We start from the raw sequence: 13,819 nt of genomic DNA, 5'->3' as shown, positions 1-13,819 counted from the left end.
GCAAAAATCAGCCCAAAATCCACCCAGAACTGACCCAAATCCAACTGACAGAGCCCTCACAGCTCGAATCCTGGAATGTTTCCTGGAATTGGGAATTTTTAGGGAATTTGAGGGAAATCCAAAAAACTTGGGACAAAAATGGCAAAAGTTGGGGTGAAAATGGCAAAAATTGGCCCAGAATTGACAGAAATCGGCCCAAAATCCACCCAAAAGTGACCCAGAACTGATCCAAATGCACCTGCAGCTCGAAACCTGGAATGTTTTCCCAAAATCGGGAATTTTTAGGGTATTTGTGGGAAATCCAAAAAACTGAGACAAATATGGCAAAAATTGGGGCAAAAATGGCAAAAATCAGCTCAAAATTGTCAGAAATCGGCCCAAAATCCACCCAGAATTGCCCCAAAATGCACCTGCAGCTCGAATTCTGGAATGTTTTCCAAAATTGGGAATTCTGAAGGGATTTGTGGGAAATCCCAAAAAAATTACTGAAAAAATGGCAAAATTGGGCTAAAAATGACAAAAATTGGGGCATGAAATGCAAAATTCAGGCCAGAATTGACAGAAATCAGCCCAAAATCCACCCAGAACTGACCCAAAATCCAACTGCAGCTCAAAATTCTGGAATGGCTACCAAATATTGGAATTCCCAAAGGATTTGGGTGAAAACCCAAAATTTGGCACAAAATTGCAAAATGGAGCAAAATCCGCCCCAAATTCCCCAGGAACGGCCCAAAATCCACAGGAAAATCTCATTTTTCTGCCCCACATCCCAGGTTTGCCAAATTCAGGGTTTTTTTCTCAAATTCACCTTTTTTTTTTTCTCTTTTTTGCCCATTTTCCACCCCAAATTCCTTTTTTTCCCAAAATTCCCATGTTTTCACCCAAAATTCCCATTGTTTCACCCAAATTCACCATTTTTTCCCTGTTTTCGCCAAAATCCCCATTTTTCCCCTCAAATCTGAGCTCCTGTCCCCACAGATGGCGCAGAGCCGTTTCCCAGCCCCAAATCCCATTTTTCCCCATTTTTCCCCCATTTTCCCAGTAAATCCCATTTTCCCCCATTTTTTCGCTGTAAAATCCAATATTTCCCAATTTTTCCCCATTTTTGCCCAAAATCCCCATTTTCCCCCCCAAACCTGAGCTCCTGTCCCCACAGATTTGCCCCCAAAATCTCCATTTTTGCCCCATTTTTCTCCATTTTTCTCATTTTTTCCCCGTTTTTCCCCAAAAATTCAAATTTTTCCCCATTTTTCCCTGGTTTTTCCCTGTAAATCCCCATTTTGCCCATTTTTTCCCCGTTTTTAGCCCAAAATCGGGGTTTTTCCCCCCAAACCTGAGCTCCTGTCCCCGCAGATGGCGCAGAGCCGTTTCCCAGCCCCAAATTCCCATTTTGTCCCATTTTTTCCCATTTTTCCCCAATAAATCCCATTTTTTCTCCATTATTCCCCATTTTTTCCCCGTTTTTGCCCAAATCGGGGTTTTTCCCCCCAAACCTGAGCTCCTGTCCCTGCAGATGGCGCAGAGCCGTTTCCCAGCCCCAAATTCCCATTTTTGCCCATTTTTTCCCCAATAAATCCCAATTTTTGCCCATTTTTCCCCATTTTTCCCCATTTTTTCCTATTTTTTGCCCAAAATCCCCATGTTTCCCCCCAAACCTGAGCTCCTGTCCCCGCAGATGGCGCAGAGCCATTTCCCAGCCCCAAATTCCATTTTTGGCCCAATAAATCCCATTTTTTTCCAAGAATCCCAGGGTTTTTGCCCCGTAAATCCCAATTTTTTTCCTGTTTTCGCCCAAAATCAGGGTTTTTCCCCACAAACCTGAGCTCCTGTCCCCGCAGATGGTGCACAGCCGTTTCCCAGCCCCAAATCCCCATTTTTGGCCCATAAATCCCATTTTTCCCCCCAAATTCCCATTTTTTTTCACTGTAAATCCCATTTTTTCCCCAATTTTTTCCCAATAAATCCAATTTTTTGCCCATTTTTTCCCTGTTTTTTCCCAAAATCGGGGTTTTTCCCCCCAAACCTGAGCTCCTGTACCCGCAGATGGCGCAGAGCCGTTTCCCAGCCCCAAATTCCCATTTTTTCCCCATTTTTCCCCTGTAAATCCCAATATTTCCCCATTTTTTCCCCATTTTTGCCCAAAATCCCCATTTTTCCCCCTAAACCTGAGCTGCTGTCCCCGCAGATGGTGCAAGAGCCATTTCCCAACCCAAATCCCCATTTTTGACCCAATAAATCCCATTTTCCCCAAAAATTCCCATTTTTCACTGTAAATCCCATTTTTTGCCCGTTTTTGCCCAAAATCCCCATTTTGCCCCCAAACCTGAGCTCCTGTCCCCCGCAGATGGCGCAGAGCCGTTTCCCGCCCCGCCGCAGTTTTGGGGTCCCCGAATTCCCAGCGGGGGCTTCACGTCCTCGGGGGCGCCCCCGGGGGCAGCGGCAGCCCCACCGCCGGCGCAATCTGGGTCAAAAACACCAAATTCGGGAAAATTCAACAAAATTCCATTTCTGCCCCAAAATCCCAGGGTCTTATCCTGAAAAACCCCAAATTTTCCCCCAAAAATCATTTTTTTCCCTCCAAATTAACATTTTTTTGCCAAAAAAAATCCACATAATTCCCCCAAAATCCCATTATTACCCCAAAATTCCCATTATTCCCCCCAAAATCCCATTAATTCCCCCCAACAACCCACAATTTCCCAAAACCCATTATTTCCCCCAAAATTCCCATTAATTCCCAAAATCCCATTATTCCCCCAAAATCCCATTATTTACCCCCAACAATTCCCATTATTCCCCCCAACATCCCATAATTTTCCCCATTATTTCCCCCATTATTCCCCCATTATTTCCCCCTTTTCCCCCCCATTATTCCCCACTTTTTCCCGTATATTTTCCCCATTATTTCCCCATTATTCACCTATTTTTTCCATTTTTTCCCCCATTTTCTCCCCATTTTTTCCCATTATTTCCCCATTTTTCCCCCCATCTTTTCTCGTTATTTCCCCTATTATTTTCCCCATTATTTCCCCCATTATTTCCCATTATTTCCCCATTTTTTCCCCGTTATTTTCCCCACTATTTCCCCATTATTCCCCCACTTTTTTCCCATTTCTTTCCCATTTTTTCCACATTTTTTCCCCATTATTCCCCCATTCTTTCCCAATTTTTTCCCGTTATTTTCCCCATTATTCACCTATTTTTCCCATTTTTTCCCTATTTCCCCCCCATTTTTCCCCCATTATTCCCCCACTTTTATTCCATTTCTTTCCATTTTTCCCCATTATTCCCCCATTATTTCCCCATTATTCCCCCCATTGTTCTCTATTATTCCATTTTTTCCCATTTTTTCCCATTATTTTCCGCATTTTTCCCCCATTATTCCCCATCTTTACTCTTTATTTTCCCCATTATTCCCCCATTCTTTCCCAATTTTTTCCCGTTATTTTCCCCATTTTCCCCCCATTTTTTCTTGTTATTCCCCCTATTATTTCCCCCATTATTTCCCATTATTTCCCTATTTTTCCCCATTTTTCCCCCATTATTCCCCCACTTTTTTCCTGTTTCTTTCCCATTTTTTCCACATTATTTCCCCATTATTCCCCCATTCTTTCCCAATTTTTTCCCTATTTTTTCCCATTATTTTCCCCATTATTCACCTATTTTTCCCCATTTTTCTCCTATTTTCCCCCCATTTTTTCCCATTATTTCCCCATTATTTCCTCCATTTTTTCCCATTATTCCCCAATTATTTCCCTATTTTTTCCCCATTTTCCCCTCATTATTTCCCCCATTTTTTCTCATTATTTCCCCATTATTCTCCCATTATTTCCCATTTTTCCCCCATTATTTCCCCATTACTCCCCATTACTTCCCCATTATTCTCCCATTATTTCCCCATTATTCCCCCATTATGCCCCATTATTTCCCCCATTTTTCCCCCATATTTTCCCATTATTTTCCCCTTTTTTCCCCTTTATTTTCCCTCATTATTCCCCCATTACTTTCCCTTTTTTTTTCCATTTTTTCCCATTTTTCCCCCATTTTTCCCCATTTTTCCCCCATTATTTCCCCCATTATTCCCCCCATTTTTTACCCCATTATTTCCCCCATTATTTCCCCATTGTTTCCCCCATTATTTCCCCATTATTTTCCCTTTTCTTTCCATTTTTGCCCCTATTATTTCCCATTTTTCCCCCATTATTCCCCCCATTTTTTACTCCATTATTCCCCCATTATTTCCCCATTATTTTCCCCATTATTCCCCCATTATGCCCCATTATTCCCCCATGATTTCCCCATTTTTCCCCTTATTTTTCCCCATTATTCCCCCATTATTTTCCCTTTTTTTTTCCCATTTTTTCCCATTATTTCCCCCATTATTTCCCCCATTTTCCCCTCCCATCCCTCTCACCTGCGCGGCGCTGCCGGTGCCGTACGCGAGGTTTTGGGGGGACCCCATGGAGGAGCTGATGACGGGGAAGGGGGAGCCCAGAGCCCCCCCCAGGGCCGGGGGCGACCCCAGAGCCCCCCCCAGGGCGGGGGAGGGGCCCAGGGGCGGGGACCCCATGGGGGGAGGGGCGGGGGGGGGAGGGGAGGCGGCGCTCGAGCTGTCGGGGCTGCGGCAGTCTGCAACGAGACACCCCAAAATTGCATTAAATCACCCCAAAATTGCAGCAAATCACCCCAAAACTGATCCAATCAGCCCAAAATTGCATTAAATCACCCCAAAATTGCAGCAAATCACCCCAAAACTGATCCAATCAGCCCAAAATTGCAGCTCGAGCTGTCGGGGCTGCGGCAGTCTGCAACGAGACACCCCAAAATTGCATTAAATCACCCCAAAATTGCAGCAAATCACCCCAAAACTGATCAAATCAGCCCAAAATTGCATTAAATTACTCCAAAATTGCAGCAAATCACCCCAAAACTGATCCAATCAGCCCAAAATTGCATTAAATTACTCCAAAATTGCAGCAAATCACCCCAAAATTGAGCAAATCACCCCAAAATTGCAGCTCGAGCTGTCGGGGCTGCGGCAGTCTGCAATGATAGACCCCAAAATTGCATTAAATCACCCCAAAACTGAGCAAATCACCCCAAAACTGATCAAGTCACCCCAAAATTGCATTAAATCACCCCAAAATTGATCAAGTCACCCCAAAATTGCATTAAATCACCCCAAAACTGATCAAGTCACCCCAAAATTGCATTAAATCACCCCAAAACTGAGCAAATCACCCCAAAACTGATCAAGTCACCCCAAAATTGATCAAATCACCCCAAAACTGATCAAATCACCCCAAAATTGCATTAAATCAGCCCAAAATTGCAGCTCGAGCTGTCAGGGCTGTGGCAGTCTGCAACGAGAGACCCCCAAAAAATCATCAGGGACCCCCAAAATTGATCAAATCACCCAAAATTGATCAAATCAGCCCAAAATTGCAGCTCGAGCTGTCGGGGCTGCGGCAGTCTGCAACGAGAGACCCCCAAAAATTGAACTTAGGGACCCCAAAATTGCAGCAAAACACAAAAAAATCGCATTGAAATGGCCCAAATTGCAGCAAAATGGCCCAAAAGTGCAGCAAAATAGCCCAAAATTGAACAAAAATAGCACAAAATTGAACAAAAATAGCACAAAACTACAGCAAAATGCCCCAAATTGGACCAAAATAGCACAAAATTACAGCAAATAGCCCAAAATTAAATCAAAATAACCCAAAATTACAGCAAAATAGCCCAAAATTGCATCAAAGTAGCCCAAAATTGAACAAAAATACCCCAAAACTGCATCCAAATACCCAAAGTTGAACCAAAATACCCAAAATTGCATCAAAATACCCAAAATTGCAGCAAGAGAGGCCAAAATTGCAGCAAAATAGCCAAAAATAACAGGAAAAGAGCCCAAAATTGCAGCAAATTGCCCCAAATTGGACCAAAATAACTCAAAATTGCAGCAAAATAGCCCAAAATTAAATCAAAATAGCCCCTAATTGCATCAAAGCAGCCAAAAATTGAACCAAAACAGCACAAAATTACAGCAAAGTGCCCCAAATTGAACCAAAATAGCCCAAAATTAAATCAAAACAGCCCAAAATTGCAGCAAATCGCCCCAAAATTGAAGCAAACCACCCTGAAATTGCAGCAAAACCCCCCAAAACTGCATCCAAATACCCAAAATTGAACCAAAAAAGCTTCAAATTGCATCAAAATACCCCCAAATCGCACCAAAATACTCCAAAAATCTAATCAGGAACCCCAAAATCCCATCAGGAACCCCCAAAATTACACCAAGATGCCCCAAAATTACACCAAAACAGCCCAAAACCTGTTCAGGGACCCCCAAAATCCCAACATAGACCCCAAAATTACCCTAAAAGACCCCAAAATCCCATCAGGAAACATCAAAATCAGGGCAGGGACCCCAAAATTACCCCAAAATCCCATCAGGAACCCCAAAATTACCCCAAATTCCCCCCTGAATCTGGTCAGGGACCCCAAAGTTACACTAAAATACCCCAAAATTGCACCAAAATACCCCAAAATCTGTTCAGAGACCCTGAAATCCCATTGTGGACCCTAAAATTCTATCTGGAATCCTCAAAATTAGGGCAGGGATGCCAAAATTACCCCAAAAAACCCCAAACTCCAGTCAGGGACCCTGAAATGACCCCAAAATACCCCAAAAATACCCAAAATTGCCCCAAAATCAGGGCAGGGACCCCAAAATAACCCTAAAATGCGGTCAGAGAGCCAAAATTGCCCCAAAATCTCATCAGGGACCCCAAAATCACCCCCAAAATCCAGTCAGGGACCCCAAAATCTCATCAGAGACCCCAAAATGACCCCAAAATCTCATCAGGGACCCCCAAATGACCCCAAATCCCCCAAAATTGCCTCAAATCCACTCAGGATCCCCCAAACTCCCCCAAAATCAGCCCAGACCCCCCAAAATTCAGTAATGAACCCCCAAATCCAGGCAAGGACCCCCCCAAAATCCCCTCATGACCCCAATTCTCCCTCAGGACCCCCCCAGAATCCCCTCTGGACTCCCCAAATCCCCTCAGGACCCCCAAAATTCCATCAGGATCCCCCCAAAATCCCCTCACAACCCCCAAAATCCCCTCACGACCCCCCAAAATCCCCTCAGGACTCCCCAAAATTCTGTCAGGACCCCCAAAATCCCCTCAGGACCCCCAGTTCTCCCTCACGACCCCCAAAATTCCATCAGGATCCCCAAAATCCCCTCACGATCCCCAAAATCCCCTCATAACCCCAATTCTCCCTCTGGACCCCCCTCCAAAAACGCCTCTGGACCCCCCAAAATCCCCTCACGACCCCCAAAATTGCATCAGGATCCCCAAAATCCCCTCACGACCCCCAAAATTCTGTCAGGATCCCCCCAAAATCCCCTCATGACCCCAGTTCTCCCTCAGGACCCCCCCAAAATCCCCTCACAACCCCCAAAATCCCCTCAGGTTCCCCCCAAAATCCCCTCAGGTTCCCCCAGTTCTCCCTCACGACCCCCGAAATCACCTCACGACCCCCCAAAAATCCCCTCAGGACCCTCCAAAACCCCCCAAAAATCCCCTCAGGACCCTCCAAAACCCCCCAAACCCCCTCAGGACCCCCAAAATCCCCTCAGGATTCCCCAAATCTGCTCATGATGACCCCTCACATCCCCTCAGGACCCGCAGTCCCCCCTCAGAACCCCCAATTCTCCCTCAGGACCCCCAATTCTGCCATCTCACCCCCCAAAAATCCCTTCCCATCACCTCACGATCCACAAAACCCCCTCAGGACCCCCCCAAACCCCCTCAGGACCCCCAAATTCCCTCATGACCCCCCAAATCTCCTCAGAACTCCCCAAAACCCCTCAGGACCCCCAAAATCCCCTCAGAATCCCCCCAAACCCCCTCAGGACCCCCAAATTCCCTCAGGACCCCCAGTTCTCCCTCAGAACTCCCCAAATCTCCTCAGGACCCCCAAAAACCTCTCAAGATTCCTCAAATCCTCTCACGACCCCCCAAATCTCCTCAGGACCCCCAGTTTTCCCTCAGAATCCCCCCAAATCCCCTCAGGACCCCCAATTCTCCCTCATGACACCCCCAAATCCCCTCAGGACCTTCCGCATCCCCTCAGAGCCGCCAAAGCCCCTCAGGACCCCCAGAATCCCCTCAGGACCCCCAAAATCCCCTCAGAATCCCCCCAAATCCCCTCAGGACCCCCAGTTCTCCCTCACGACACCCCCAAATCCTCTCGGAACCTTCCGCATCCCCTCAGAGCCCCCAAATCGCCTCAGGACCCCCAATTCTCCCTCAGGACCCCCAGTAACCCCCAAACCCCCTCAGGATCCCCCATATCTCCTCATGACCGCTCACAGCCACTCAGGGTCCCCATTTTCCCCTCAGAACCCTCCAAAACCTCTCAAACACCCTCAGATCTCCCCAAATCCCCTCAGGACCCCTCATATCCCCTCAGGACTCCCAATTCTCCCTTATACCTGCCCAAACCCCCTCACGAACCCCCCAAATCCCCTCAGGACCCTCAGTTCTCCCTCACGATCCCCCCAAACCGCCTCAAGATCCTCCACATCCCCTCACGACCCCCGAACATCCTCAGGACCCCCAATTCTCCCTCACTACCCCCCCCAAATCGCCTCAGGACCCCCAGTTGTCCCTCAGGACCCTCAGTTCTCCCTCATGATCCCCCAGAAATCCTCTCATGACCCCTCACATCCCCTCAGGATCCCCTAAATCCCCTCAGGACCCCCAATTCTCCCTCAGGATCACCCCAACCTCCTCAGGACCATCCCCAACCCATCCTCACCGCCTCCCCCCCTCTCCCCGCTCCCGCCGCTCCCGGTGCTGACCGCGGTCGCTGTCGCCCATCCCGCGCTGCCGGGGGGGGTCCCGGGGCTCCCTCGGCGCCCCCAAATTCCAGCCCCGCCCCCCCCCCCCGGGGCCGCGCCCCCCCCCCGCGGCCTCGGCCCCGCTCCGCCGCCGCCGCTGGGCCCCACCGGGACCACAATGCACCGCGTGTCCGCCGGAAGCGGCCGCCGACGCCGCCGCGGGGAGAACTTCCGCCAGTACTTCTGCCAGGTGCGGCTTCTGATTGAGCCGTGCTCCAGCTTTGCCGCCATCTTTGTTAAGGGCAGTTCCTCCCGCTCCTCAGAGCGCTCCGCTTTCCCTCATAAATCCGGCCGGGAACGGCGGAATCCGCCTGGAAATGGCGGGATGGAGCCTAAATCCTCTGGCATTCAACCAAGGCGCCCAAATCCACCCAGCAGAGTCCCGCAGGAGCGCTCCCCAGGCTCAACCAGCGCAAACTGTCCGTCTCTGGAGTGAAGCTGAGCCGCCATCTTGGGTGAGGGCAGTTCCGCCAGGTCCTGGATGCGCTCCCACAGCTGGGCAGAGCAACGGGGATTCCAAACTCCACTTAAATCCCCCAATCTCAGCCTAAATCCTCCCATAATTCTGCCTAAGCCGCCCCAAACTCGGCCTAAAACCCTGCAGGACCCTTGGGCCCTCAAAAGAGAGCCAGGACAGCTTCCGCTCTTTCCCTGAAGCAGCGCCGCCATCTTGCGTGAGGGCAGTTCCGCCCGCTCCTCGGAGCGCTCCGCGTTCCCTCATTAATTCGGCCAGGAACGGCGGAATCCGCCTGGAAACGGCGGGAGGGAGCCTAAATCCTCTGACATTCAACCAAAGCGCCCAAATCCACCCAGCAGCGTCCCTCAGGAGCTCTCCCCAGGCTCAACCAGCACAAACTGCCCGTCTCTGGCGTGAGGCTGCGCCGCCATCTAGTGTGAGGGCAGTTCCGCTCGGTCCTCAGAGCGCTCCGCGTTCCCTCATACATCCCGCCGGGAATGGCGGAATCCGCCTGGAAATGCTGGGACTGAGCCTAAATCCACTGGGGATGGATTCTAAATCCCCTGAGATTCAACCAAAGCGCCCAAATCCACCCGGCAGCGTCCCCAGGAGCGCTCCCTGGGCTGAACCAGCGCAAACTGCCGTCTCTGGCGTGAGGCTGCGCCGCTATCTTGGGTGAGGGCAGCTCTGTCCGCTCCTCGGAGCGCTCCGCATTTCCTCATAAATCCAGCGGGGAACAGCAGAATCCGCCTGGAAATGCCGGGACTGAGCCTAAATCCCCTGGGGATGGATCCTAATCTCCCCTGGGATTCAGCCAAAGCACCCAAATCCTGGAGCTTTTATGCATAAGGGCGGTACGGGAAAGAGCGGGCGTCCAGCCCCTTCCCGTCCTTCCTGAGGCGGCTCCGCAATTTGCTTGGCACCGCCACGGGGACCGGTTCTGGGCCGGGAACGGCAAAATCCGCCAGGAAATGCTGGAACTTAGCCTAAACCCCCTGGGGATGGATCCTAAATCCCCTGGGATGGAGCCAAAGCGCCCAGATCCTGGAGCTTTTATGCATAAGGACGGTACTGGAAAGGGCGGGCGTCCAGCCCCTTCCCGTCCTTCCTGAGGCGGCTCCGCCTTTTCTTGGCGCCGTTCCCGGAACTGTTTCTGCGCTGGAACCGCCGCTGGTCCCGAAGCTCCTTCGCCACCAGAGCGTCCCCAAGGTGTCCCTAAGGTGTTCCCAAGGTGTCCCCAGTGACCATGGAGCCCAAAGAGGTGCGATTGGAGGGGAATATGGGGGGAGACGACAGAGGAGGGGAGCCGGGGACTGGCGCGGGGTGGCAGAGGGGACAGCAGAGGGGACAGGAGGGTGGCAGGGGTTATGAGAGGGTGGCAGAGGGGACAGCAGAGGGGACAGGAGGGTGGCAGAGGGGACAGGAGGGTGGCAGCGGTTATGAGAGGGTGGCAGAGGGGACAGCAGGGGGGTCGCAGAGTGTCGCAACTGAGGACATCCCTCTGGGTGTCCAGAATGGCCAAGAGCCCGGCCAGGGGGCTCAGAAGCCCTGGCACAGAGCCCAGAACACCTGTGGGGTTGATTATGACCCGTGGAGAAAATTACCAGCCTTGTACGAATACCAGCAAGCCACAGCAGTTTAAGAGCATAACAGTGAAATTATCACAGGGAAAAAAAAAAATAGGTTTTTGGGGTTTCTAGAATGGGGGTTTTGGGGACAAGGTGGAAGGATTTGAGCGTGTCCAGCCTTTCTCCTTCTTCTCTGCCTCCATCTTCTGCTGTGATGTGGGCACTTTTAGATTGGTTTAGAGTGGGAGCTCACTGTCTAACATAGGTGATAGGTATTGGAAAGAAATTTTAAACATTATATACGTAGTTTTTAGTATAAAGAGTTAACACCGCCCCGGGGCTGGGCAGTGTCCCTGGAAACGTTCTGCTGGATGGACTTTGGCAGGGCAGGAGGAAAATGTTTATAGATAAGACGCAATAAACAACCTTCAGACCGGGAAATGAAGAGGTCTGACTCATTCTTCAAGCACACGGGCTGGAAAGAGACTGTTAACAATCTTGGGGCCACGGCGTCCTGGACCCTCGAGAGCAGAGGGGACAGCAGAGGGGACAGGGAAGTGGCAGAGGCTACGAGGGAAGTGGCAGAGGTGGCAGCAGGAACAAGGGAGGGACAGATGAGCAGCAGAGCCATCCAGGGAGGGGCACAAAGGGGAACCCTTGGAGGCAGGGGGCCACCTCAGGGCACCACAAGTGCCACCAGGTTCCTGACACCTCCCCTGTCCCCTCCCCAGCTGTCCCCGGCCCTGCTGCAGCCACAGGTCAGGGTGGTGTCCATCCGGCGCAAGCTGCTGGACACCCTGCCCAGGCGGGACGAGGACACGATGCTCGTGTCCCCAGTGTGCCTGCACTGGGGCCTGGAGGAATTCACCAAGGAGCTCCGGGTCACCCTGCACCGCATTGATGACACCTCGTGGCGCCTCAATGTCACCTCCGACGATGACGATCCTCGCACCTCCCTGAGCCGGGCCCTGGCCGCCTACAAGAGCACCCCAGGGACCAACTGGGATCGAGTGACAATGGCAGCCAGCAAGTGGCAGTGTTTGGAGTCTGTGCTTGTGGACAGCTGGGCCCGGCTGGCCAGGACGGCCACCAAGCTCCACAGCACCTGCAGGGGGGTGGTCACCTGGGCCAGGGAGCTGCAGGACGAGGCTGCCCGTGATGGGACAGCTCAGGAAAATAGGGGGGAGCTGGGTCAGGCCATGCACAGGGAGGAGGGGGCCAAGGTGGTGGCCGGGCATGGAGACCAGGTGAGGAGAGTGGCCATGGTGGCTGCCAGCCAGGGAAGAAGGGCCACCATGGAGAGACAGTGGATGGAGGCGGCCCTGGGGCTGCTGGAGCGCTTGGTGGCCGTGTGTGACGAAGCCACCGCATTCCCCCGGGAGCTGCAGCGCAGGGTTGGTGACATCGAGGCCGCCCTGGAGGTGACAAATTGGGTGTCCGCCGATGTCCCCGAGGGCTTGCTGGCCAAGGTGGCCGAGGCCGAGCGGCTGTGGCTGGCCAACGCTCTCCTGGCCAAGGGTCACATGGTGGGAGCCATTGACGACATCATCGACTACTATAGCACGGGTGGTCCCACGGGCCCCAGTGCCTGTGGGGTGGCCGAGCGGTGCCAAAGAGCCATCGAGGACATCCCAAGGCTCCTTCAACCCCCAGAGTGTCCCCGGAGCATCCCCAAGATCTCCCCAGTGAGTATGGAGCCCCAAGAGGTGCGATGGGCGGGGTGGGGGAGGACAGAGACTACACTGGGGGGACACAGGGGCCAGTGGGGCGGGGGTAGCAGGGACAAGAGGCTGACAAAGGGACAAAGGGGACCCCTTGGGGGCAGGGGGCCACTGCAGGAGGCCGCAAGTGCCACCAGGTCCCTGACACCTACCCTGTCCTCTCCCCAGGTGTCCCCTCCGCAGCTGCAGGCGCTGGTGGCCGTGGTGGCCACCCTGGGCACGGTGGCGGCCGCCGTGATGGCGCCACACTGGGACAAGTCCCCAAACTTGCACGAGGACCTGAGGAGATTCACCCAGAGCCTCCATGCGACCCTGAACCTTGGTAATGTCACCTTCCTGGGCCACCCTGGTGTCACATCCCTGGGCCACCCTGGTGTCCCCTCCCTTGTGGTAAGTTAGGGACAGGCGATCGGAAGGTATCGCGTTGTACGGGCAGACAGAAGCGCTCCTCTCAGCTGTTGAAGATGGTTGAGAGGCACTGACCCCCCGTTTGTGTCACAACCACAACTGAAGGTATATAACCTTGTGAAACAGACAATAAAAATAATTTTGGAGCGCACCATGCTGGTGTCTGTGAGCTCATGGCCCAAGTGGCCGGGGTTGGCCGTCGTGCCGTTCCGAAACCAGGTCACCACGCCTCAGTGGAGGGTGCTGAAATCCAGGAAACCATCCGGAAAATAGGAATCGCCTGGATGGGTGAACGGCGGCCGAAGAGGCTGGACCAGCTCTGGCAGGGAGGAGACGCTGCAGGACCAGCAAAGAGGATGGAACCCCTTGTGAAGGTCGTATTTCAGATCCGTAAGCAATGGGGTGTTGACTGTAAACCAATGTGGTGTTGATTGTAAACCAAAGGATTTTACCCTCGCAGTGTTGAGCCTATTGCAATTGGGGTCCTTGACCGACCAGTGGACATATCCACCCAGAAATATGAGATAAGTGTACCACGGTTCTGGCTGAGGAAACAATGTCCTCAGGTTCTGGGAGGTGTCTTAAATCATGGGGAAAAGTCGTGCAGGCTCTGCAAAAGGCTCGGCAAGAGCAAGAGGCCTGGAAAGCCACGCGAGAATGTTTGCTGGCCGTGCCCTGGCCGGGGGTTGGAGCGACCACGCAGACCTGGAGGGGGAACCAGGGCCAATCAGAGCTTAGTTACAATGCTAAATAG

At 51.9% G+C, this 13,819-nt stretch overlaps 1 protein-coding gene across 1 annotated transcript; it reads left to right on the top strand.

The window, feature by feature from the left end:
• Window positions 1-9,995: 9,995 nt before the first annotated feature.
• Window positions 9,996-13,124, top strand: LOC128949998 (uncharacterized). The gene is made up of 3 exons (XM_054294890.1): window positions 9,996-10,629; window positions 11,668-12,621; window positions 12,826-13,124. The coding sequence occupies exons 1-3, from the start codon at window positions 10,615-10,617 to the stop codon at window positions 13,054-13,056; spliced, it is 1,200 nt and encodes a 399-aa protein (XP_054150865.1). The 5' UTR covers window positions 9,996-10,614; the 3' UTR covers window positions 13,057-13,124.
• The last annotated feature ends 695 nt before the right edge of the window (window positions 13,125-13,819 follow it).

This window comes from Melozone crissalis, unplaced genomic scaffold (genome assembly GCF_028551555.1).
Source record: "Melozone crissalis strain CALT ecotype California unplaced genomic scaffold, PUWL_Pcris_2 ptg000365l_1, whole genome shotgun sequence".
NCBI classification, from domain to species: domain Eukaryota; kingdom Metazoa; phylum Chordata; class Aves; order Passeriformes; family Passerellidae; genus Melozone; species Melozone crissalis.
Note: the sequence above shows the minus strand (reverse complement) of the source record. Positions and strands in the feature narration are given on the sequence as shown.

Coding starts and splice junctions, on each gene's coding strand:
- LOC128949998 (XM_054294890.1), top strand. Junction 12,622..12,825: donor GCATCCCCAAGATCTCCCCA/GTGAGTATGGAG, acceptor TCCTCTCCCCAG/GTGTCCCCTCCGCAGCTGCA.